Source organism: Macrotis lagotis, chromosome 5 (genome assembly GCF_037893015.1).
Source record: "Macrotis lagotis isolate mMagLag1 chromosome 5, bilby.v1.9.chrom.fasta, whole genome shotgun sequence".
NCBI classification, from domain to species: domain Eukaryota; kingdom Metazoa; phylum Chordata; class Mammalia; order Peramelemorphia; family Peramelidae; genus Macrotis; species Macrotis lagotis.
The window spans coordinates 244,811,497-244,837,420 of record NC_133662.1 but is presented as its reverse complement, the minus strand read 5'-3'; the positions used below and the strand labels follow the sequence as shown (position 1 = coordinate 244,837,420).

General features: G+C 43.1%; 2 protein-coding genes across 10 annotated transcripts in view; one reads left to right on the top strand and one right to left on the bottom strand.

Annotated features, from left to right (window-relative positions):
- Window positions 1-1,885: 1,885 nt before the first annotated feature.
- LOC141488834 (tapasin-related protein-like) lies at window positions 1,886-19,272 on the top strand. Of its 2 annotated transcripts, XR_012468803.1 has the most exons (10): window positions 1,886-2,004; window positions 4,546-4,758; window positions 5,870-6,109; window positions 6,338-6,682; window positions 7,728-8,060; window positions 8,846-8,926; window positions 10,046-10,062; window positions 10,150-10,355; window positions 12,246-12,382; window positions 15,100-19,272. XR_012468803.1 is itself a non-coding variant. In XM_074189230.1 (8 exons), the coding sequence occupies exons 1-8, from the start codon at window positions 1,962-1,964 to the stop codon at window positions 10,162-10,164; spliced, it is 1,287 nt and encodes a 428-aa protein (XP_074045331.1). In that variant the 5' UTR covers window positions 1,886-1,961; the 3' UTR covers window positions 10,165-12,212. The 2 variants fall into 2 exon arrangements, 1 of the variants encoding a protein (XP_074045331.1); XM_074189230.1 differs by lacking the exons at window positions 12,246-12,382; window positions 15,100-19,272 and having other exon boundaries at window positions 10,150-12,212.
- Window positions 19,273-19,939: 667 nt separating this feature from the next.
- RAP1GAP2 (RAP1 GTPase activating protein 2) overlaps window positions 19,940-25,924 on the bottom strand; it is a 271,689-nt gene continuing 265,704 nt past the window's right edge. For 6 of the 8 annotated variants that reach the window (XM_074189228.1, XM_074189229.1, XM_074189227.1 and 3 more), the window contains one exon: window positions 19,940-22,490. In XM_074189228.1, coding sequence (XP_074045329.1) covers window positions 22,476-22,490 — 15 coding nt within the window. In that variant the 3' untranslated portion in view covers window positions 19,940-22,475. Of the gene's footprint in view, window positions 22,491-23,694; window positions 23,734-25,924 lie in introns of all 8 variants that reach the window. The other 2 variants (XR_012468802.1, XM_074189223.1) reach the window with 1 other exon arrangement.

Below are 25,924 nucleotides of genomic sequence, written 5' to 3'. Positions count from 1 at the left end.
ATGCTTTGCAAATCTTAAAATGCTCTATAAATGGTATCATCATCACCATCTCACTGTATCCTCACAACCCTGGGAGGTAGGGGCTTGTTAGTTAGAAAGGTTCAGGGACTTGTCCTGGGTTACACAACTAGTTTAATGTTTAAAGCAGAAGAGGTCTTCTTGAGTCCCAATCCAGCCTACTATTCACTATGTCACCTAGTTTCCCCTAAGGATGGATAGATTGATGGATGGATGGATGAATGAGTGAATAAGGAAGGACATCAGGGTAGCCTAGCCCTCATTTTCCTGTCTGCCTCCTTGAAAGTGAGGGGTGTCCTTCAATGCTACATCCATTACTGGATGAACCAAAGTTGAGGCAGGGAAGATCACTCCAAGGAACCAGTCCCAAGAGTATATTCCATCTCATTTCACAATTTAATTTTGAACCACCAAAGAACCTTACAGGAGACAGCTCTCATTTCAGACAAGGACTTGATGGAGCCTTCTCACTTGGGAGTTCTCTAGTCACAGGAGACTGGTAAACTACTTTTCAATGATCTGTGAGCTGAGGTTGATGCCTCTGGGACATGAGAATTCTATTGCTTTCCCTTCCCTGGCCTATCCCTTAAAAACAAGGATTCTTTTAAAAAAAAATAATTCTTTTTTATTTTTTCTAATGACACGCCAAAATAGTTTGCCGCATTCATCTTTTTGTAAGATATTGAGTTCCACATTTTTTGCCTTCCTCCCTTCCCTCTCCCCTCCCCATGATGGTAAGGAATGTGCTCTAGGCTATATGTGTACAATCATAAATGAAACAAGGCTTCTTTGTAACTTTTTGTGTAAATCCTGGATTCCTTTGGCAATCTGCTAAGGCCTTTTCAGATTAATGGCTCCAAGCAATTGAAGCAAATGCTAAATTTCAATAAAAACAGTGAAAATAAAACTATAGCTACAGAACAATATAAATGTAAATATATATATACATGCATATATGTATATACACATATACATGTACATATAATTATATATATGTATATAATTATATGTGTATGTCTACTGATTTATCTAGAGAGAGATCTAATGATATATATATAGATAGAGATATGTATCTATCTAGATTTATATTGAGTTATCTATCTAGATAACCATCTATTTAGATCTAGATCTATCTATCCATCCATCATCTCTATCATCCATCCATCATCTCTCTCTCCCTCTCCCTCTCTCTCCCATCCATCTGTCTATCTATTGTCCATCCATCATATCTCTCTCATCTGTCTATCAATCATCCATCCATCATCATCTCTCTCTCCCATCTATCTATCGTCCATCCATCATCTCTCCCTCTCCCTCTCTCTCCCATCCATCTGTCTGCCTATCTATCTATTTTCCATCCATCATATCTCTCTCATCTGTCTGTCTGTCTATCTATCAATTATCCATCATCATCTCTCTCTGTCTCTCTCTCTCCTGTCTGTCTATCTATCTATCTATCTATCTATCTATCATCTCTCTCTATCATCTCTCTATCTCTCTATCTCTCTATCTATCTATCATATCTCTCTCTCTCTCTCTCTATCCATCCATCCATCCATCCATCCATCTATCCATCCATCCATCCATCTATAAATAGATCAAGATCTAGATACAGCATTCCAAGCTCATTGAAGCCATAAAATCTAGCTGGGGACTCCAGATGAACTGCTGATTTAAATAGAGACCTTCCTCATCTTGCATGTACCCCTCTGCCTCCCCAGGTCCCCAGCCCAGAGCCCTTCAGACTCCCAGCCAGGACAGGGAGGAGGGAGAGGACAGGGGAGGGTGGGGAGGCTAGAGATCCCAGTTCTGAGCTGTCCTGACCTGCCCTCTGCCGACACAGAAGTAAATGAAACTGAAAGTGAGTTTGAGACAAGGAAGGCGAAACCCGGAGGTGTCTGTCTGCCTCAGGAAGGGGATCGAGCTCCCAGAGGGTCCTGAGAATGGTGGCAAGAGAAATGCTACTCCTGAACCTGTTCAGCCCTGGTGAGTTCTGACCCTTCTCTGCCTCCTGAGCCTTCTCTGCTTGCCCACCTCCCCTTGCCCTGGGACTGTTCAGGGCTCCCAGGAGGTGTTGGGGCTCCCAGACCTCCTGGCTTCTGTCTGGAGGGCAAGTAGCCCTCCCCCATGCCCCTTGTAGCTCAAAGTAATCAGAGAGCAGGAGGGAAGGGGTTGAGAGAGAGGAATATCCAGAGGACTCCCCACAACTGAGGAGGTAGACCCAGCTCTGATACCAGGATTACTCAACTTTTGTGGGGGGCTGGAGCTAGGGGGTGAGATTTACTGATCTATGTTGGCTTGCTTTCCCCCCCCTTCCCTGAGAGTCCTCCAGGGAGGAGATGGAAGAACACTCCGGACTCTTGGTCACAGAGAGACTCCAAAGGAGGTTAGCCTTTGGTTTCTTTCTACTTCCTTCTACTGGAAGGCAGCAGAAGGAAAAAGGAAGAAAAGGGGAAGCTTGGAGCCATTTATCTACTCTTCAATCCAAACAAAGTGCTTTCTGGTTGTTCCTTATTCAAAGTGTTCCATCTCTCATCCTCCTGGCTTTGCCCAGGCTGTCCCTCATACCAATGATGCCCTTTCTCCTCACCACTGCCTCTTAAGAACTCCTAGCTTCCTAAAATGCTAAGTTAAAACCCTAAGAGCTTTCCTGACCTCCCCTCAAGCTGCTATGTATTATTTTTAATTTTTATTTAATTTAATGTTATTCACAATATCATTTTTGTGTATGCTCTACAATATGAAAGATAGTATGGTATTTTTTTTGCAAGGCAGTAGGATTAAGTGACTTACCCATGATCATACAGCTAGGTCATTAAGTATCTGAGGTCATATTTGAACTCAGGCCCTCCTGACTGCAGGGTCAGTGCTCCATCCACTTTACCACCTAGCTACCCCAAGACAACATGGTATTGCAGATAGAGAGCTGGTCTCAGAGTTGGGAAGGCCTGGGCTTGAACCTCCTCTTTGAAGACTACTGGCTGTGTGACCCTGGCCTACTCACTTAAACTTTCAGTGCCATCAACTCTAAGGCTGGAGGTCATTGATCTACAAATGTGGAGGGAATTTTCTCCTAAGGGGAATTCATCATTCCTATGAAAGTACCTATCAGGACAATTTTATTTTATATAGATACTTATATGGGTCTATATTTTATCCCAGGGAATGTAAGCTCCTTGTGGGCTGGGATTGTTTGTCTTTTGTCTTTTGAATCCTTTTTTCTTTATTTTTAATTTTCCAATTACATGTTAAGAAAATTTTTTTCAACATTCATTCTCTTGCACATTTATAAGTTACATGTTTTTTCTACCACCTTCCCTTCTCACCCCTTCCCCTCAGTGGCCAAAAGTCTGGTAAAAATTGTTTGCATTTATGTACATTTACATTTTACTTATTTGCATATTAGTCATTTTGGGTATGGGGAATTAGGACTAAGGGAAAAGAAAGAAAACCATGGGATAGGAAGGAAAAACATAAGAGAAGTTTTAAAAAATTAAACAGAATATATTCAGATTCTGTGGTTTTTTAATTTTTTTTGTTTTTCCATGGGATGTGGATCGCATTGTCTGTAAGAGGCCTCCCAGGGTTATCCCAGATCTCTGAACTGCTGATAGTTGATCATTGTTTATCACTTACAATGTTGTTGCCGTGTACTTTGTTCTCTTGGTTCTGCTCCCTTCACTCAGCATCAGTCCCTGTAACTCTTTTCATTCTTCTCTAAAATTTGACCATTCATGATTTCTTATAGACCAATAGTACTCGAAACATTCATGTACTATAACTTGTTCAGCAATTCCCCAATTGACGGGCATCCTCTCAATTTCCAATTATTTGCTACTACCAAAAGATCTACTATAAATTTTTTGAGCATGTGGGACTTCTCCATTTTTATGATTTTTTTCTGAATATACATCTAATATTGGTATTGTTGGATGGAAGGATTTGATCAGTTTTAATGCTCTTTGTTGTCTTTGTATCCCTAGCACAGTGTGTCCCATTTGTTTTTGTTGTTGTTGCCCTTGTTTGATTTGTGGCCCTTGAAAGAGAAAAAGGAATAGTTTGCCATTTTCTTTTCCAGCTCATTAGACAGATGGTGAAACTAAGACCAACAGGGAGAAGTGACTTGCCCAGCATCTCACAGCTAATAATGTGACTGAGGCTGAATTTGAATTCAGAAAGATGAATCTTTCTGATCTAAGCCAGAATTCTATTCACAGGGTTACCTAGCTGCCCATGTCAGGCAAATTGAAGCTTATTAACTACTTACTGATTGATTAATTGATTGATTGATTGGTGGGACTGATTCCATGATCCTGAGCTCATTGGAGGGAGTCACTTTGGCAACAGTAAAACTGGGCTCTCCTCGGGCCTACAATGTATTAGAATCATAAACTCTCAGCATGGGGGTGGGGGGGGGATCATTACTTTGATTCCTAATTGATTGAAAGACCTAAGGCCTCAGCCTTTGAACCAGTCTGTCTCAGGGGCAGAAGGGCCACTCTCTCCTTTCATCTCTTGTTATCGTAGAGCTACTGTGGATTCTAGGCTGGCATGTGGTAGAGGCTGGCATGAAGCTGGGCAACGTTGGCCAACTGCCCTGCATCTTGGAGATTCCTCCAGAGCCCTCCAAGAGCCCCAATGAGGCTCAGACTCAGTGGCAGCATATTCAGCTGGTGCTGAGCAGTTCTGAGAGCATGTTCCTGCCACATCAAGCCAACAGTGACACCTTCTTCTTGCAGGGTAAGAGGCTCCTGCCTGCTATGGGGGGAGTAAAGGAGAGTGGCAAGACAGAGAGAAACAGAGACTCACACAGAGCTCAGAGAGAGGAGAGAAAGAGAGACAGAAACAGAGACTATGAGAAAGAGAGACAGACAGACAGAGAGAGGCACAGAGAGAGGAGAGACAGACAGATGGACAGAGAGCAGAGAAAGAGAGAGACTGTGAGAGACACACATAGAGATAGACTATGAGAGAGACAGAGACACAGAGACAGAGTGAGACAGAGACAGTGAAACACATATAGACTGAGACAGAGAGTCTGAGAGACACACAGAGACAAAGTCAAAGACAGACAGAGAAATAGAGACACACAGAGAGACAGAGAGATGTATAGATAAAGAGTGTGTATGTGCATTGTGCCTTTGTAGATGTGAATGCAGGTTAGAAGTGTTGGTACCTATTAGTGAGGGCTGAGCCTATTAGAATAGACATTTTGAAAAGGTAAGGACTGTTGACTGCTCTGGTCTTTGTACACCTGTCATGGGAGGGAGGGAAGGAGGCATCAGTGACACTAACTGGGAAGCCAGGAAGCCCTGGGTTCAAGTTTCACCTCTGATTCATTCTGCTGTGTGATCCTGGGCAAGTCCCTTCCCTCTGTGTTCTTCACAGCTCTGTCTCCACTGCTGAGTTGTAGAGAAAGGGGTAGGTGAGCATCTTTCTCATGCAGGGAGTTCCCTACAAGGATGAAATCTCAGGTCCAGCCTCACAATGACTCCTATCCAGAAAGTGCTTGGGTGTGAGTAGCACCTACTTCTGTTCACACTTTTTGGGGGGGTCAGTCCAGAGGGAACCCCTGGCTCCCCCATGCAGATCTACAGCTCCTCTGAAAAGTATCATTTGAGAGAACTGTTTGGAGCACTTCAGGGTTAGAAGACTTGCTCAAGGTAACTTGGTCACTATATGTCAGAAGTAGAATTTGAACCCAGGCTCTGAGACCCTCATCATACTCCATGTTGCCTGAAGCCATAAAATTCATTCATAAATATTTGGAATGGAATAAAATGGAATCAGGTGAGTGAGGCTGGAGGGGAGGACCCTCCTTCCCCCTGTGACCCCCCACCTGTATTTGCAGACAAGGCAGGGGTCCTTCTCCCTTATATCGACAAGGATGTGGATAAGCTGGAATGCAAAGTGGGCCGCTACTTCACTGCCAACATCCAGATCCTGTGGCCAGGCCTCCCTCAACACCAGGCCCTGCTGCCCACCTGGTACATCGTGACGATCACCCACATGGAAAACCATTTCAGAATCATCACTTTTTGTTTCCAGCCTGCTGAAGCTGCCCAGGGCACCGGACCAGCACCTCTCTCAGGTCAGCCACCCTGTGGGAGGCCCACCCTATCTGCTCTCCGGGCCACTAGCCTCAGGTACCACCTCTAGATTAGTCTGATCTCTGATGCTAACCTCTAGCACGTAGCCTCAGCCTCAGACTTGTCTCTGTGACCCTATCCCATCTCTAATGACTCTACTCTCCTACCCCCCATTTCTTTCCCTGCTGATTACAGCCCCTCATTGCCTCTTCTGTGCCTCTCCCCCCCAGGAGTGTTCTCCCTTTACACAAAGGCCTCCAAAGTCCAGGCAAAGCTACAAGAGACTGTCTTTCTCTCCTGTGGATTCGTCATGGACCACATCCCCAAGGTTGTGGATGTGACATGGGTGCTTCGGCAGAAGGGGGGACGATATCGGGAAGTGCTGAAGTATACTGGGAAACAGGGCCAGGTGGTTCACCTCCACAAGCAGGTCGAGATCTTCCCCAGCGAGATCCCTCGTGGCAATGCCTCCATTCAGCTTTCCAATATGGCAATCAAGGACGAGGGCAACTATTTCTGCTCTGTGGTCACGGCTGGGCTCCATGGGGAGCTTGGCATCGATGTGGCTGTTGTGGGTAAACTTCTCTTTCTGTTTTCTCTTCTGAGCCTAGGAAGGGTGATGGAGGGAACTGCCTCATGTCCTCAGCAATATTTATCCTTTCGATATCTTCAGAGCTTGGTCTGGCCAGGCTTTTTATCCCCATTTTACTGAGGACGGAACTGAAACCTAGGAGCAATGAATGACTTACCCAAGGTCGTACAACTTCTAGATGAAGAAGTGTAGAGTAATGGTCTTCCTCTTACCTGAGATCATAGAATTTTATGTTTCTTATAGATTGTACTTTCTAATGTAGCTATCAATGAATATGCCTTATTTGAAACTTCACCCACCCAGCACATACCCTGAACTTGGCAATGCCTGGATAGTTTATGTGGGCAGCCCAAGTTCTGTAACTTCCCATGGCCTAGGGAGGGATGCCCAGGAAGAATCTAATTCCAAGGATGCCCAGGTGGTGACCTTTCCCAAGGGGTTCAGGATTCTGGGGCAGGACAAATCAGTCAATCAACTGACAAGCATCTATTAAGTGACTACTGTATGCCAGATAGTTAACAGGCATTTATTATGTACCAATTATATACAGGCACTAAGAGCTAGGGATAGGAAAAAAGAAAGAAAATAAATAGTGCCTGTTCTCAATGAGGTCCCAGTCTCAAGCATTAGGACCCAAGGAGACAATAACAATAAAGAAATAAGACCTGACCTCAAGAAGCTTACATTTGAATAGGGGAATTAATCATAGTCTTAGAGAAGGGGGATTCAGAATGGACTTTGGATTTAGTCCTAGTCGGGACCTTCTTCTTTCAAGGGAGAAGGCCAGTTACTCAGAATCTTACTTTTAGTAGATGGTGTGGTGGGGTGGAGGGGAGGGGCACTGGTAAGTGTCTTGCCCAGGGATCACAGTTGGTCAGGATCAGAGGTGAGGTTTGAACCCAGACCTTCCTTACTCTGATGCCAACTCTACCCACTACCCCTTTAACAAATAGCTCTGATCCTTTTCCTTGCCTATGGTGTACAGGAATATCCTTGACACTCAAGATCTCATTTTCCTCTTTCCCCAGAGGCCCCCAAAGTCACACTCTTCCCCCAGACTCCCACTCTGACTTTGAAGGAAGGGGAGGAGCAGAAGCTGGTGTGTGAGGTCAGCCGCTACTTCCCGCTGGAAGCCCACGTACAATGGCTACGTGAGCCTGTGGAAGGCCGCATGCTACCAGAGGTGGTGAGAAATGTCCTTTTTGGCAATCACCGGCAGAGCAGCGATGAAACTTACAGTTTCTCCAGCTACTATCTCCTGAAGGCCTCACTCCGGGATGATGGTGTACGGTATACCTGCCGGGTAGAACATGAGGGCCTGCAATTCCCCATTAGGAAAAGCATTGTAATCAAAGTGACAGGTACTTGAAATCTGCTCAATCCTGTGATACCCATCAACCCAATATCTCCTTCCCATCTCTAGGGATATCTTTCTGGGAAGGGAGGGGAGGACACCTCAGTTCAGCTACATCTCCCCCAAAGGATTCCCCCATCAAATTTGGCAAAAAGGATATCATATAGATTGGGTTCACTCTCACATTGATGTTGAATGTTGGGAAGATGAGCATTGGGCATAAGAATGAGCAGAGTAGTGAGAAATCAACTGACAAAAGGGAAATAAAGGAAAATCCCAGGTAAGAACAAGTCAAAAATCACAGCTATTCCTGGCTGATTCCCTTTCTACCTTTCCTACCCCATCAACCATGATGGTCACAAAGAGCTTATTCTCTCTGAGAATCAGATACCTTATCTGTAAAATGAGGAGGTTGGAGTAGATGGTCTTTGAGATACATCCCTTTTCACTCTATCATTCCAAACTGATAGTCTATGACACTCCCATAATGATTTAGAAGTTAGATTATTTTTTTTTAGATTTTTTTTTTTTTGCAAGGCAAATGGGGTTAAGGGGCTCACGCAGGCCACACAGCTAGGTAATTATTAAGTGTCTGAGGTTGGATTTGAATTCAGGTCCTCCTGACTCCAGGACCCAGGACCGGTGCTCTATCCACTTTGCTACCTAGCCACCCCCAGATAGCCCTTCTTAACACGAGAGGAACTCCTCCAATGAGCTATGGGCTGGGGATGGACAGATGACTTTGCTCAGTGACCAGGCTAACTGCTCATGAGACTCTTTGTTTCTCTGCAGAAAAGTCTCAGCCCTGGTTGTGGCTCCTCTCAGGCTGCTGCATAATTCTGCTAGTTCTGCTTTTGAAGTATCTGCACCAAGGTAAAGTTCATTTACTGGATTGCTTGGAGGGGGTGGCGGGGAAGGAGAGGGAAATCAGAAACACTCTCTGCCCCCACTATGGGGGCTCTTCAATCCAGTGCTATCCAGAATTGCATGACCTCTCAGAGGGACCATGATCCACCTTGTCCTACCCTTGAACCAAAGCCTCCTATGGATGAAATATCTGGAGACATTTGGAAAAAGTAGTAGTCTAGATCCCAGGGAAACCTTGGGTCAATCTATCAATCCATCAATCAGTCAATCAACAAGCATTTATCACTATTGTAGGCCTTGGTGATTCAAACAAAAAAGGAAACAGACCCTTTCCATGGGCTTCCTATGTTTACAGAGAAATAAGTACGAGTATTTCCAAAAGAAGTGCCCAATGATTTGGGGAGTGTTAGCAGTTTGGGGAAATAGAGAAAAGTCTTTTGGGAGAACCACCCTTTAAGCTGAGCCTTAAAGGAGGCAGAGAGTTTCAAGAAGTAGAGAATAGGGAGTAAAGGGGAGAGAGTGACTTTGGGAGCTGTAAGAAGGATGGATTCGGGAGGGAAGATAGTAGGTATGAGGACTAAAATTGGAAGGATGATGGCAGTAGTCTAGGTAAGAGGGAACAAAAGTCTAAGTTTGCATGGTGGGGTCAATAGAGATACTGAAGAAATGGAATCTATAAATGGATATAATGAATGAATTAAGAAGAAAGAAAAATCCAGAATGATTCTCAGACTGAAACTCTAGAAAAATGATGGGACCGTTCAAGGGAAGGAATGTATATAGTGAAAAAGATTATCAATTCTGTTTTAACATGTTGAGATTTAGGTGGAGATATTCAGCAAGCAGTCAGAAATCTTGGCCTGGAGTTCAGCAGAGAGATAAGAACTGAATATCTAGAATTGGGAGTCATCTGCATAGAGATGATGACTGAATCCTTGGTTGATCTCACCTAGAGAGTATAGAAAGAGGATAGGAGAGGGTTCAAGCCTTGAGCTTTGAGGTGGACTATATAAAGGAGGTAGGACATGACTACAAAGACAAGAAAGAAACAGTCCCAGTGTCCATGGAGGAGGAATATTCAATCAATCTAACTCTTTTCTTGTCTTTCTTTTTTCTTTCTTCCAGTGAAAAGTGCAGACAGGGTAAGACCTCTAATTTCTACTACTATCTTAATGGGATGTTGGGGTGTTGTGCTGGGCTCACATATCCTTTCTTCTTTTTTATTGCAGAGGAAGTTTTATTAAGCCTTATTAAGAATGCAAAGCAGGTATCAGGGAAAAGGGGAGATCCTTGGAAGCCAATGGCTGATGACCACCCAGTGCCAAAAACTAACAATGCTCTTAGAACTTGGGCCATGCTCTAGAAAAACTCTGAAGAGACATGGATTCCAGTCTCATTTCTGCTATTGTGTGACAACGGGACATTCACTAGACTTGTAAGGGAATTTCCTCATTAATAAAACAAGGATAAAACCCTTGGTATGAGAATCTCACAGGATGTTGTGAGGAACTGAGAATTTAAAGCACTACAGAGAGGGTTAGCTATTATTTAGGCTCATTGTTGCTGAGGACAATCAGGTTAACATTTATTCATTTAGCAATCTATTAAACTCTTTCCCCTTGTGATTGTGTTTCCCTTAGGCCAGCTTCAGACCTCATCTGCTCTGTCCTCTTGACCCTTAACCTTGACATCTGACCTATTCATTTAACCTAAGTTCCCTTGCCATTCTCTTTGTTCCTCTGGTCTTTGGACTTCAGGTCTAGGGACCCCATTCTACCTGGGCAAGGGATCTTTCAGTCTTTCTATTTCTACTGCCAGTTCTTTTCTTTAACAAAAAACTTATAATTTAACAAATATTTAACAAAACCCTTTTTTATTCGTTCATTCAATTATTCCTCATATACAGATTGGCTTTGTGAACAAATTCATTCAAGCCCACGTATATGATCCATGGAACCTCATGTTGCTGTCATGAAACACTGATATGATGCTGGTCATTGGCAGATCTGCATCTCACTTGAACTCAATCAGTGCTCTGTACCCATTTTTCTTAGCTTAGTCCTGGGACCTGCCTTTCCCCATCTTCTAGCTTCTCAGCCCACTCTGCCAACGATTACCAAAGCTTCCATTCATAGCCTTGTTTCTATGGCACTAACTGCTCCTTTTTATAATCCACTATAGGTGCTGTGGCACCTATTTCCTGGACACTTTCTGTGGATACCCCCATATAGACTTTGTGTTCCAAACATTTTTAAATTTTTGATAGCTGAGGATTAAAGAAAGCATTCTGTATTGGTATCCTAAATCCATCGAGAATCTACCCACACAAAATAGGTCACCTTCTCCCCCGCCCGAGCCTCTTCCAATATGGTCTGCTACCTTTTCTATAGTGTAGGGAAATGATAGAGATTCCTTCAGGGACAATTGAAAGATTGCATTCAAATTCCACCTCAGATGTCAACTTCCTGTCTGATCCTGAGTAAGTCATTGGATTTCACTGTGCCTCAGTTTCCTCATCTGTAAAATGGGAATAATAATAATGGTATTGTAATACCTACCTCATAGAGTTGTTGTGAGGATGAAATAAAATAGGTTTTGACAAAACTCTATACAGATATCATTGAATTCCATCTGTGCTACCTTTCCCACACCCAGCAGTCACCTATAGTGCAAGGAGAGTTACCTCTTGGTTCCTTTGCCCTGGGGAAAGAATTTTGGGCAGCCAAGTGTGCAATTGGACTGGAAAATACAACAGTATCTATCTAGATGTTGGAAGCACCTTCTTCTCTTCTTCAAACCTTTCATTTGAAGGAACAAGGAAGGGGTCCATTTGGGAAAACATTCAAGCAAAGGCAAAGGCAGAAGCTTGTCTTTTGCCTTTTTGTATTCCCCAATATTTAGCACAATGCTTAGGTGCCTAATAAATTGATTGGTTGGGAGTGGAAGAGAGAGCTGCAATTCTTCCTCTTACCTAGAATAGGATACCCATGCTCCCAACAGGAGAGACAACACTCTCGTTGACCCAGGGATTACCTGGTGGGTGAGAGGGGCTGACTTCTGGGGAGAGCTGGGGCCTCTGAACTTAGATCTAATATAAAGTGGTTTTTTGCTGTGGACACTTCCACAAAAACTGAGGGTCCTTCAGTGTACTGTTGGAAGGGGCATGCAGTGTGTATCTCTTTGGACACCCTGGCCGCAGTCAGACCAGGCAGGATTTCAACTTAACACAAAAAATAGTCTTGGCCCTTGTGAAGCTCATGTTCTACTGGAGGAAAGAGACATGAATAATAGATAACTGATGGATTCTTCTCTCTTTTGGGATCAGGTCTAGGTAATGGGAGAGAGGAGGATGGACAGACACCTGAAGCTCACATGTGCAATTGCCCAGGAAAGTCTCCCTCTGGCAGAGTGGGAGAGGGATCTTCCTTCTACATATCCCTTCTGAGAGAGGCTATCCTAAAGGTAGTTCAGTATAATCTGTGAATCTATACATACTTTCTCATGAGTCCCCACTGATGTTGTCACCTTTAACACTCAGCCAGAGGACACAATCAATTTAAAGCAAAAGGTCTTTAGTGAAACAGGATAATAAGAAAAGTTATAGTAAAATATTTTCCCAAAAGCCTGGGATATATTCTTCTCTCCATATATACATCATCATAGGAATGAATAGACACAAGCAGCAAATCTGGTTTAGGATTACTAATATTTGTCCTTCATTTTCGAAGAAGACTATGATATCAGGGAGGTGATGCCATGACAAGAATATGAATTGGATTTGAGTGAGGAGGGGCTGCATTAAGTCACCAGCCTCACTTCTGAAGCTATCTGGGTCCAGTGGCCAGAAATGAATCAGGACAACTGGAGATGGCCCTGGATGCAAGGCAATCAGGGCAAAGTGACTTGCCTACGGTCACACAGCTAGTAAGTAGCAAGTGTCTGAGACTGGATTTGAACTCCCATCCTCCTGAATTCAAGGCCATATGGATGGATACACATGTAGGGAATACTATGCTGCAAGTCTATTTTAACTCCAGGCCTGACTGCTGACAGTTTTCATTTTCTATGTATTCATTCCAATAAAGAATGAATTTCTGTAACTTGTTTATAATGGGAAGTAATACAGCTGCTCTTACAATTTCCCTATGTAATGGGTGTCTACATATTGGGGTGATCACGGAGAGGAAAGCTTCATTCATTGTAGACAGAGGCATAGTGCTGAATCCATCATTTCTACCTACCGGCCAGTCCTGGCTGCCAGGCACAGGCCTCTACGCATGTGACTTCTGTTAGCTTCTGCTGAAGCCTTTGGCCATGGGATGAGCTCTTTCTTATGAGAAGAACTGAACTTTATTGAACTTTATTGGATCTAATCTACTTTACTGAACTATTCTAGAAAAATCAAGTCTTTGCCTTAGCCATAATAGCAGTGTTACTACTCTTGAAACAAACAAAAACCAAAATCCCTGACTTGCTCCCCTAAGCAGCCAGCTCTTTTTAACTCTGCAGCAGATTTGCCTCAGGAAGCAAGAATAAAGGGTAGAGACATACCTGACAAAACCTCTCAAATTTGCCTTTTGAATTGAGCTCCCTAGTCTAGAGTCTGAGTGTCAAATGTCAGAAAACTCTGCTTTGATTGTGGTGAGCTTCCCTTATGCCTCCAGTTTTTATCTTTGAAGATTAGATTATACCTAGTCATCATTCTTGCTGGGGCTTTTCACCCAACAAAGAGAAGGGCAGTTGGGTAGTACAATGGACAGAACACTGGACCTGGAGTGAGAAAGACCTTAAACACTCCCTAGCTGTGAAACCCTGGGCAAATTGCTTCATCTCTGTCTGCCTCAGTTTCCTCCTCCTCTGTAAAATGGGAATGAGAAGAGCCTCTACCTCCCTTTGGAATTCTGGGCAAATCACTTCACCTTTGTTTGCCTCAGTTTCCTCGTATGTGAAATGGGGATGAGAATAGCCCTTACCTTCCTATGAAACCCTGGGCAAATCCCTTCATTGCTGTCTGCCTCAGTCTCCTCATCTGTAAAATGAGGATGAGAATAGCCCCTACCTTCCTGTGGAACCCTGGGCAAATCACTTTACTTCTGTCTGCCTCAGTTTTCTCATTTGTAAAATGGGGACAAAAATAGCCCTTGCTTTTGTTGTTCTGAGAATGAAATGAGATAAATTCTAAAGCATGTAATCCAGTATATGATAAGCACATTATAAGTAATAGATATTAGCCGTTTTTATTAGGTGCAATTCAAAATCTCTCCTCCTTCCTGGGCACATTGTTGTTGCTTTTGTTGTGTTGCTTTTGAAGAGGACCAAGGACATGCGGGGATGGTCTTAACTTGCACATGAATTGGATTTACTGAGGCAGAGGTGCACACATTTATTAGCCTAGGTCTTTCTTTCAGAGTCATCAGTTGAGTGGGGAAGGGCACCATTACAAAGCCAGGGACAAGGACTTTATCTCTCCTACCTAGTGGCCACATTCTTGGTGTTCCCAGAAAACCTGGAAGGTTTGCTCTCATCCTTAGAGCTGTAAAGACCCAGGGGATCAGGGCTGGGGGGAGGGAGCTGAGGAGGGGGATATGGGGGGAACTATGGTGAAACTGAGACAGAAGGGAGGGGGAGAAGCGGGGGAAAGTGATAGAAAAATGAGAGGAGATTAGGATGGGGTAAAGTTTTGTAGAGAAATTCCAGCATCCTTGACATCTAGAACTGATAGAGTTGGAACAGAAGTTTGGAAGACCTGAGTCCAAATATGAACTCAGATTTTTTTACTAGTGAGTGACCATGGGGAAGTCACTTCACCTGTTTGCCTCAGTTTCCACAACTGTAAAATGGGATCCTAGCCTATCTTCCAAGATTGATGGGAAGATAAATGAGAATATTTGTCAAGGGCTTAACACAGTGCTGGCACAAGGTTGATGTCTGTTTGTTTGCCTCCTTCTAGAGTCTAGGTGCTAGGCTCTAGGGAGAAAGTGTATTCACCTCTCCCAGTACCACGAATTGAGAGACTGAAATGCTATACTGAGGCCAACAGAGTGAAGTGATTTACCCAGGGTCACACAGCTAGTAAGTATCTGCAGTAGGATTTGAACTCAGATCCTTCTGACTCTAGTCAGTGATCTATACACTATGGTGCCTCCTAGCTGCTACTGACCCTATGACACTTTTTTCAGGTAATGTACTAAGACCTGGGGATCATGGATCAAGAAATGGAAGGAACTTTCTGAGTTGTCCTGCTCAATCCTCTTCTTTTACAGATAGGGAAATTGAGACTCAAAGATGTTAAATGCACTTGAGAGGTCATCAAAGTGAACTCCGACACTGACAGATGAGGAAACTGAGGCATAGAGAGATAAAGAGGACCTGAGTCTCTCCTAACTCCAAGATTCACTCTATTAGTGAGAGGGCCACTGGGGGCACCATAGTGTGCACAGAGCCTTGGCCCTGGAGCCAGGAGGCTCTGAGTTCAAATCCTCAGATACTAGCTGTGTGATTCTAGACAAATCAACTAACAACTATTTGCCTCAGTTTCCCCATCTGTAAAATGGGGATAATACCAATATCCTACCTCTCAGGTTTCTTGTAAGCCTCAGATGAGACGATGATCATAAATCTCCTCACCCAGTGCTGGCATTTTAGCAAGCACTATAAATGCTAGCTATCATTGTTGCTGATTTCATCATTAACCAGCAAGCATTTCTTTAGTATCTGCTACGTATAGGTACCATGCCAGGTGGCTGGGGGGTAAGGCAGGGGCAAAAGCAAAATTGAGACCATTCCTATTCTCAAGGAGTTTATGTTCTAAGGGGAGAAAGTGTTATTATTATTACTATTGTTATTAACATTGAAAGGTGGAACTGCTTCCTGTAACATGATTTTGGCTTTTCTTAAGTACCTACTATGTGTAGGTACATGCCAGAGGAGTAGGGAGGAGGCAGGGACAATGGCAAAACTGAAACAGATCCTTATTATATTATTATTAGATATAATATAAATTATAATATTATTGTTACTAACATTGAAAGATGGAAGTCTCCTCTATCTAGTATCCAGGAGTTGTGCCTGGATCTACGTATCAGAGCTGAACTGAAGGAATGTGACATTAAAGATAATAGAAGTGTGGGCTGCTAGGTGGTACAGTGGATAGAGCCCTGGCCCTGAAGTCAGGAGGATCTGAGTTCAAATCTAGTCTCAGTCACTTCATACTTAGCTGTGTGACTTTAACCCCATTGCCTTGCAAAAACAAAAACCAAACAAAAGATAAGAGAAATAGGGTGACTTTCATTCCAGCAGGGCTTCCTGTAGGCAGTGAGTCTCTTAAATTTTAAAACAAGTCAGGGATGAAAGAGGATAGGCCAGACAGGCTGGGCCAGGAGGTCCAAGGCTGGGGTCCCACCCAGAGAATCTCATACACTGATGGACACAAAATATGTTATTTATTGTGAATTTCTGCAAAGACACATTTAAGCAACAAAATATACATTTGTGAACCTTTTAGAATTTGTTTTATACATTAACCAATACACCGTGTTACTGTAGCAATAAATTAAATGTACACTATTTACAGGCAATCAGACTCTACAAAGCACCTCTCTGCTCTAAAAAGGAAAAAGAAACATGATAATCACCATTCCTGTCAGAGCTGAGCTCTGCTCTGAGATTTGCATCCCTTCTAGGGAACTCTCTTCACAGGGGACCATCACTGCACTTGAGGGGGCGTCACAAAACTCCATTCATGAAAAAGAAAAAGTAGGGTCTTCAACCATGCTAGGAGATCAGAGAGGAATAATGGATAAAGGGACTAATTTATTCATTCAAGCAAAAAACAAAGTCTAGGAAAGAGGAACATCACAAAAGAAAGGGGTCGATGAGAATTCATTTCCTCTTGAGCTCACCCACACCTCACAGGAGCTGCTCAGGTTAGACACAAAGCCACTGACCCTTCTTTTGGGGCCATCTTCTCTGTCTGCTATGCTCAGCTCCCATTGACTAACCCTTCTGTAGCTGGGCCCATCTCTCCTCCCAAGGGTATGAGTATTCCAGTGATGACACAAATATTTCTAAGGCCAGCCTCACCAGCATGGTTTAGCTTCCATAGAATTTGGAGGAGAACAGAATGGAAGTGGAGCTTTGGCTAACAAAATTTGCCCAGAATAGGCCTTGAGTGCCCAGCAATCTTTCTTCTTCAAAGGAATTCTTGGGAACCCCTGCTCTTGGCAAATATGAACTCACCACTACCTCTGAAAAATTGAGGACTTCCATTTCTTTGGTCTATTTTATTTGAGGGGCTACTTCTTTGGGCCTTGTTACCTAGACACCCCCACCCCAACAATTCCACCCCATTCCCACCAATTCCAGCATTCTTTGGGCCTGATCTTTATAGATATAGGAATGTAATAAATAGGAGTTTTTCTTGTATGGTCCTTGGGGCAACATCTAAATTAACTGACGTATGCCCCACCATGAAATCTAGCTTCCCACTCTGTTCATTAGGGGGAATGAGGTGGTGGGGTAGTACAAGATAGGAGAGACATCTTTAGACACCACTTCTTTGCTATTTGCCAAGAGGGAACTGGGGTGTGTTTAAACTATACCTTGTTTTCAGGCCCAATCTCAACTCCTACTGGGAATGGGTGATCTAGTGTGACCCTCAATGGCTAAAATGGCTAGGATGTAGCTGACCATCTGCACTTTTCATTTTCTTGCTGGACTCAAAGTTCTAGAAGTCTTTGTCAGAGGAAGTTAACAAATTCTCCTTCCAATTCCATCTCATTCAACTTAACACTGACTAAACACTTACTGCATACACGTCTAGGATCAAGTCGCACACCACCTGAGAAAGTCAGACTTCCATATCCCTGACTCTGGCACAAACCTTGAAAGTCCACGTATTCTCTTTGGTAAAATCCAAAGATCTCAGCTCATGTTATTCACTCAAACTAATGGGAATAGGCATGGAACGGGGATGATGGTGGTGAGCATAGTTTTAAGGAAAGAGCACTTGGAGCTGAGATCAGGTGTCTAGTCCCAGTTTGGTGCAAATCAAATCATGTCTCTGGGCCTCAATTTACTTTCTCTGTAAGATGAAGGAATAAATACGAGTAGATGGTCTCTAAATCTCCTGTCCTCATTGCCTTGAGTTTCTAGGATTCTGAAGCCTTTCTAAAACAGTGAAAAACCTGACTGCTCTTTCCAAAGGAAGGCAGATTTGTTACTTTGCAACCATAAACTAGTTCTAGCTGATCTAAGCTTACCAGGAAAAGTTCTGCTGGGGCTATTTAATGAACGAGAAAGAATCAGATTGTCTTACTGAGTCAATCATCACTTGTAAACAGTCAGGTGCTGCTAATGTGTCTAAAAACATTTTATTTCTTCAAGTAGATGAAATGTTTCTTGGTCTCTACTATTGGTCATAAGTCTAACTGGCAAACACTTTCTTCACTGAAAACCCAAAGGCAAACTTCTCAAATTCCTAAAGAGAACCATCCAAAAGAGCAAAGTGGATGGAGTGATAGCAACCAGTAGGATTATGCTAATTCTCCACTCCTCATATAATTCTCCACTCCTCAATAAGCCCAAAGACCATCTCCAAAGGCTAAGAGGCCAGGGAATGGGTATGAAGATTATATAGATGCAATTGTAAGAGGAGTTCTCAGAAGAAGAATCCCAAAATGTAGGCCCTAAGGCCCCTTTCTATAGGAGTTCCTGTGCCATCAAATCTATTACGTCATTTAAAAGCCACTTTTGGATTGCAGTACCGTAAACAAATTTGAAATCCAGAGGCACAAGGAAGAGACTTGTTCTAGCCTTGTATTCTTCCTTCTTCTGGGCACCAGGGACACAGATGAGCAGATAGTGTTCACTCTTTAAGCCAACAGGGTAAGTATTTACAGGATGTTGGGTCTCAGGGCCAGACCCGAAGGGAAGGAGGGCCATTTCGGAAGCTACTGAAGCCAACATCTAAAGAACTGGGGATATGAATTGCTGTTCTACTCTTCAACCTCCATCTCCTAAGGAACAATAGAAAGCAAGGACAACTGCTTGCCAGGAGGTGGGTTGAGTAGGTTAGAGCTAGCCAGGGCGGTATGAGATGGAGCCTGATGCTCCACAGGTTGGGGAGACACATTACAACCTAAAATAGCAATCACCCCCAAAACATGATTAAAGGCACTGCTGCTTCCAAGCAGATGGAAGCAACGACAGTCAAAACTTACTTATTTGCTAATCTGGGTAGGGGTTGGGACAGAACTAGGGGGAGAAGGCTCAGGCTGAATGAGTAACAAGTGAAAAGAAATACAGAATATTTTGCAACTAAACATTGTTTATGACTTTCAAGGACCTATAGACACAGTGGAAAAGTGTGGCCAAGTCCAACCTGACCTGTTTGAAGAAAAAAGATAAGAATCACATATAATAATCACATCATTTATGTACAAATGGGTGCTGCCAAAGAAATTTTTAAGACCATTTGACTAGGCCAACTTTTGAGAGAAGAGCAATCTTATTTAGACTAATAATTTATTTAAACAAACTCTTCTCCTTATAGGTAGTGTGTGTAGAGGGAAATTTCAGGTGGGCAGCATAGGAAAGGGGAAAAAGGACTGACTGGGGGATGGGGAGCAGGGGGAATGTCTGGGTCATCAGCCCAGCTCTGATACTAAGTGACCTTGAGCAAATTAGATTTGCAAATTGCTCAGATTGTCTTGAGTTAGACCACTCAATTTTCTTGTCCTTCAAAAGACAGGATTACAGCAGGTAACTTTGAAGCTCCCTAAATAATGAAATATAAAAGGACTCCAGTCTACTATTGAATTATTACAAATTTCAAATCAATGGGTTCCTTGCTTCTGAAACTTATCATTGTGACATCAGCAGAGATTTTTATTGTTGCTCAGGAAAAAGGAAAGCTATATATTTCAACTTGGCTGAGGAAAATAGACTTGGATGTATGTGGTATCTGAATTATTTGATTGGAATTAAGTGCCTCTGCTCTATTCATGAAAGCTATTTGAGTATGATCTCTCTTTGTGATAGATGCCTTTGTTAGGGAAGATCTCGGAGGGCCCTGGAGTGTGGACCCCAAGGCACCCATTGCTAGAAGCTTCCGTGATTACTTGAAAGCCTTTGGTTGAATTGGGACATTGTAGACTATTTTGACATTCAGAGACAGTGATAATTTTTCACAAGACTGAGTTAGTGGGTATCCTTGAAAGCAATGATGCTGCACTTCTTCAAAGGTGTTATCCATCTCAGACTCTAAAATCAAATGACAAATTTAACCTCCATCTGCACCAAGGCTATCTGTGGCAGTATCATGGGACCTCATGTGGCATCAAACTTATATTTGTTTCAAATCTTAAGAAAGTTTCCATTTTCTGATTGAGAGAATGGACTGGGTATGATCACTCATCCTTTATGAACCAGCCTGGTCCCCAAGGAGGCTGGATCTTTGGGACTAGAGGAACAAATACCCCACTGTGGCAAGGGATGAGATGTGACCTTCTGCCTGGGCATCGTAACTCCCTCGAGGTTAGCAGAAGTCCATGAAGACTAATCCCATAGATGTACAGCAAGTCGTGCAGGTGGGAGAAGGACTGGATGGGAAAAGGGAAAGGGTCCCATGCACAGACCCTGGAGTAAAGTTGACCTTAGCCATGATGGCTCACCAGGCTACTACCTCTAGAATCTGGTGTGTGGGGTCCTTAATGTTTTGGATTAAGTTGATAGGGGAATCTTAAACCCATCTCCTGTCTGTACATCTAAGCTCCCCTTGGTCCAGATCTCTAAGAGGTAAAAACATCCATTTGGCTCTGGTATAATGGAAAGTCAGGTTCTAGAGTAAGGACATAGATTCAAATCCTACCTCTGAGACTAACTATCTTTGTAACCTTGAACATGTCACTTTGCATCCTTATGCCTCAATTTTCTTATCTGTAAATGAGATAGTCTCTGAAGTACCCTCTCCAACTTTGGATCTATAATCCCATGAGCTATATCTGGTCTTGTGATTTCCAGTCCCCAGTCTTGTAGCTTGAGCAAGGGAGGTACATGAATCAAAATACTAAGGCATACCATAAGATTTCAAATGTAAGTACAAACTTGTATTTGAATCCTGGTTCCGCAGCCTTGGTACGCATCTATCTTCCCTTATGGAATGTATTGACTAATGACCACCCCCTTGCTCTCTCCTAGTCCCTTTTTGCCCTTGCATTTACAAGGAGCTCCCCATCCAACCTAGGAAAGACGGGCAAGGGGGAAGGGAGCCCCTTTCTGGTAGTCATGGAAAGTGACCAGGTCTGAATGAAAAGAGGTAGGGCTGAAGAGGCACCTGACTTTGGACATGGAAGGATTCAAACAATCCACACCAATGACCATCCTTCCTTAAGGTGCTAAGGAAGTTTCATTGGGATGCTGGGGGAAGCTGAAGGAAGCAAGGGACAAACTTTTTCCACAGCTAATGCTTCAGAAATGTTTTTTGATATCACAAATGAAAACTTTGGGAAGCCCATTGGGATGAGGGAACAATGACCTAATTTGTCCTTTGCCAGAACCTTACCAAACTTGGTTTCTGGGAGGAAGATGGCAATCATTAAAACAGAGTGGAAATCCTACCTAGAGACATCTTCCCTGGTTACAAGGGGTACCCAGGGCAGTTTTATTTGAGACATGATGATGCAATTCCCATGAACCTAGAATAGACTACTGACCTTCAAAGTTGGTCAGGAAGCTCCCTTCCCTGAGCTTGTTGTCAGTGAAGTTGAAAGGTTTGCTTCTGACTTTTCTAGCTTCAAACACTCTGTCTCTGTCTCTGTCTCTCATCCTCCCCAAGGTCATTTCCAAAAGGAACATCTAAAGGAATCCCTCACCCCCTTAACAGAGGCTATTTCCTGAAAGAGATATGGATGTTTGGGCCCTGATAATGTAAGTCCTGGTTTTCCTTGCACTTTAAGATGGAATTTTGATTAGGAAAGGCAGAAGGAAGGCTACCTGTGGACAGAAGGATGACTATTACCTTAGCTCCTCAGGGACTAATCAAAGTCTGACCTGTGCCCACCATTCACAGACAGGACTGAATAAAACTAAGACCGAGATGAATCATGGTGGAGATCAGATGGGACAGGGTGGTAGAGGAGGAAACTTAGAGGAGTGACCTTTTGGTGACTGTGCTCACCTGTTGGAGAGAGCACTGATGCCAGTATGGCATTAGTGGGAGCTCCACCCAGCTGTGGTACCACCACAGGAGTACACAAAGCGAATCAACAAACAGACCTAAGGGTGTAGGCCTTGGTGGGACTGGGCCACAGCATGTCCAGTGTATGCTACATGGTACAGGAAGCCTCTTCTCAGAAAGGAGGGAGGTGTGCCCACCAGGCACACCACCACCAGGAACACTGGGGAAGGTGAGGGTTATAGACGGTGCTGAGTGGAAGGTTGGCCTCAGCTTAAAGCCAGTAGCACGGGGTCACCGGGCATGGGAGCAGCTGCAGGGATTAGTGTAGTGGACAGATGTTCCCAAGGTCTTGGTAGAAGAGAAGCCATCTCCCTGGACTTAAACAGGACCGCCCTGGAGGAGACAAATGCAGAAGAGGGAGAATATTAGCCACAGGGCTGGGCCAGGATGTCCTTTCAGAGGTGAATTCAGTACAAGGACAGAAAAGATGTGAAAGAAATGGTCTTCCATTCCCAGAGAACTCAATCCCCCCTTTCAGCTCTTTGGGGACAGGAACTGCCTACCACATTATGTGGCACAAGTAGGTGCTTAATAATTTCTTATTGGGATGTTTGACAGGGATTGTTCCATTTTTGTCTTAGACTTAACATGAAGCCTGGCAGAGAGAAGGTACATGCTCAAATTAATTCCAAGTCAGTCATATAGAGTGCAAGTCCCTTCTAGGCCAGGAGATTTTGCCTCTGTATCTTTGGGGTCAAGCCTATCGTTGGTATTTAATAAGTGCTTGTCAAGTGCCTGAATGATTGACTCAACAAATATATGATATAATATTTTAAAATTGCTTCATTTGCATGTAATTGTAATGTAAAAGTGTTTAATAGTAGGTGCTGATTTGCTTGTTCCCTTCCTCTTCCTTTCCATAGTAAATCCCTGTTATGCTCCCAGACTGTGTGAGGTTAAAGATACAGAGGCATCTAGTTAGTGCAATGGAGAGAGCACTGCCCTGGAGTCAAGAGGACCTGAGTTCAAATCCAGCTGCAGACACTTGACACTTACTAGTTGTGTGACCTTGGGCAAGTCATTTAACCTTGAATTATCTACCATTCAGAACCATCTTCAGTTATCCTGAGTTATATGGCTCCAGAGGAGTGAGACTGGGACTTAGCCTAGCTCCCCTCACTCAAATCCATTTCATTTGGATCTCATGGCATCACCTCCCTGATATCATGGTCTTCTTTGAGAATGAAGGATAAACATTAAGAACATAGAGGAAAAAAATAAAATGACCCTTGCTTCAAGGAGCTTATATTTTGTGTGACTAGTGGATTGCTGGGATTTACTTTACTTCAATAAGAATTTATGAACACTCTCCTCTTGAACCCAAATTCAATCTACTCCTGACCTGGGGGGAGCGGGAACTGACTCCCTGTCAGGGAAGAGAGGATTTGGATTCTGACCCACTTAGTCCTGTCTCCAAACTTCCCAGGCTGATTCAGCCCTGAGCTCTAAGTGACCTCTCCAAAGTCAATGTGAGGGTCAGAAATAGGACAGAAAGGACACCCCATCCACACTCCCAGAGCAACGATCTGCGACTCACCTTTGACAGGTGAAGGACTTCTCTTCCCCACTAGTGACCCTGCTCCAGGATAAAATCAGAACAAAGATTCATATGATTATCAATCAAATTGATTAGCAAGGAAAAAAGCATCTCACCCATCCTGGGCCAGACATTTTGCAAGGACAGAGGGCAATAAAACAAAGGATCTGCTTTTGACACACTTCTCTGTGTGAAGGAGGGGAGAAGGATGGCCAGAGATCACAAATCACAGATAATTCAAAGCTTGGGTTTCTGGTATTCTAAAACACCAGCTAATTGATACTCAAAAATAATGGCATCCCATTAAGAAGCCTCAACCTAGAGAAAACTTTCACTTACTGCCCACACTCATTTTTTTTCTCCATTATCCAAAACTGGAAACCAACAGCCTCACTTCTCAGACTGAAGCTCAAAAGCTTTCTGGTTTAAGAGGAAATAGTTTAGTATTTAGTGGTAAAAAAAAGACTTCCATCTTTGTTAGGTTGTGGGTTGAGCTTCCAAGGAAGAATAAATGGAGATCACAGGGCCATAGAATCACTGGATACAACTCCTTCCTTTTACAGATGAGGAAACTGAGGAAAAGGGAAATTAAGTGACTAGCCCAGGAAAGCATCATAAATACATACAGAAAAAGGAAGTTTGTCAAGGGACACCAAACAAAATTTTACAAGCAGGTCTTCGCTTGGTAGAACGACCACACCCATACCAATATCAATGGGATAATGATAGTTGACATTTCTTTATGGTTAGCAAAGGGTATATATTATCTCTTCTGCTTGCCACACCAACCCTATGAGGCAGATATTATTAACCCCATTTTACAAGATGTAGAAATGCAGAAAGTCTTAATGGCTTGCCCAGGGTCACAACAGCTAGTAAAGTAGCTGAGGCAAGATTTGAACTCAGATTTTCCATTATGTGAACTGATGCTGGGCAAGTAAGCAGAACCAGGAGAACATTATACAAAGTTTGACAGCAACATTGCGTGAAGACCAACTATGATAGATTTAGCTCTTCTCAGCAGTATTGTGATCAAAGACAATTCCCAAAGACTTGGGATGGAAAATGTCATCCACATCCAAAGAAAGAACTTGCTAATTTCTTACTATTTTCATTTTTTTAAATTTTTTTTCTTTCTTATGTTTTTCCCCTTTTATTCTGATTCTTTGACAACATGAGTAAATTGAAAATATGTTTAACATCATTGTACATCTATAACTTATATCAGATGACTTGCTGTCATGGGAACGGGGAAGGAAGGGGGGAACTAATGATGATATTCCTGTCAATTTAATGCATTTGAACAGTAAATAGATTAATAAATGAAAGAAAAAAATGCCAAGACCATCCCTCTATCCATTATGCCACCTAGATAAGCAGGTGCTAACTAGAGATCATAAACTACTTACAAGCAAGGTTTGGCCCAAAGCAGATTAAAAATATAGCCGACCTTTAGGTTCTCAATGTGTTATCCAAAAATCCTAACTTCTAAAAATATTTTGGCTACTGTATTTTAGTGTGATTGGTTTCTTCAATAGTCATTATTTTATGCATTTAGAAACATCATTTCAGAAGGGGCTTATTGGTGGCTTAGTGGATAGCTATCAGTTGAATGACCCTGGGTGAGTCACTTCACCCTGTTTGCCTTCATCTGTCAAATGAACTGGAGAAGGACATGGCAACCCTTCCAGTATTTTTGCCAAGAAACCCCAGAGGGTTTTATGAAGAGTTGGATACGACTGAACAACAAAACCATAGGCTTCTCTGGACCACAGAAATAAGTAACTCAGATTAAACCCATGTGCTAGAACATAATAGGAAATGGTTTTGCATTTTACATTTGGATAGGTGGGTGCTACATTTGGACATAGGGCTGTCCAACCCACTGGGAATCCTTCCTCAAAAGAAATAGTCTTGACACAGAAGAGAGGGTTGTAGGATCTCTGCTTGGACAGTAGAGGCCTCCCTTCTCCCATTTTTCCAAACCCATTCCTTTCACATCTGGATGCTGGTACTTCCCACACCCCCGACTCCTCTCACAGGGTGGGGGCACATTTCCAAATTAGAAGAAAGTGTTAGAGTTTGCCTTTGCTCTCCTTTCTTTTTCCATGTCTCTCCCATCTCAAGACCTCTATTTCTACTTCCCTCCTTCAGTCTTCCTTTCATATGGAGTGCTCTAAGCTGGGCAAACTCATTCCCAACTACAGTGATGGCTGTTAACTGATAAAGT

Excerpts from the sequence above, each read along its gene's own strand:
- LOC141488834 (XM_074189230.1), top strand. The coding sequence starts at position 1,962 with ATGGTGGCAAGAGAAATGCTACTCCTGAACCTGTTCAGCCCTG. Across the intron at positions 6,683-7,727 it reads CATCGATGTGGCTGTTGTGG|AGGCCCCCAAAGTCACACTC; the intron begins GTAAACTTCTCT and ends CTCTTTCCCCAG. Across the intron at positions 8,061-8,845 it reads CATTGTAATCAAAGTGACAG|AAAAGTCTCAGCCCTGGTTG; the intron begins GTACTTGAAATC and ends GTTTCTCTGCAG.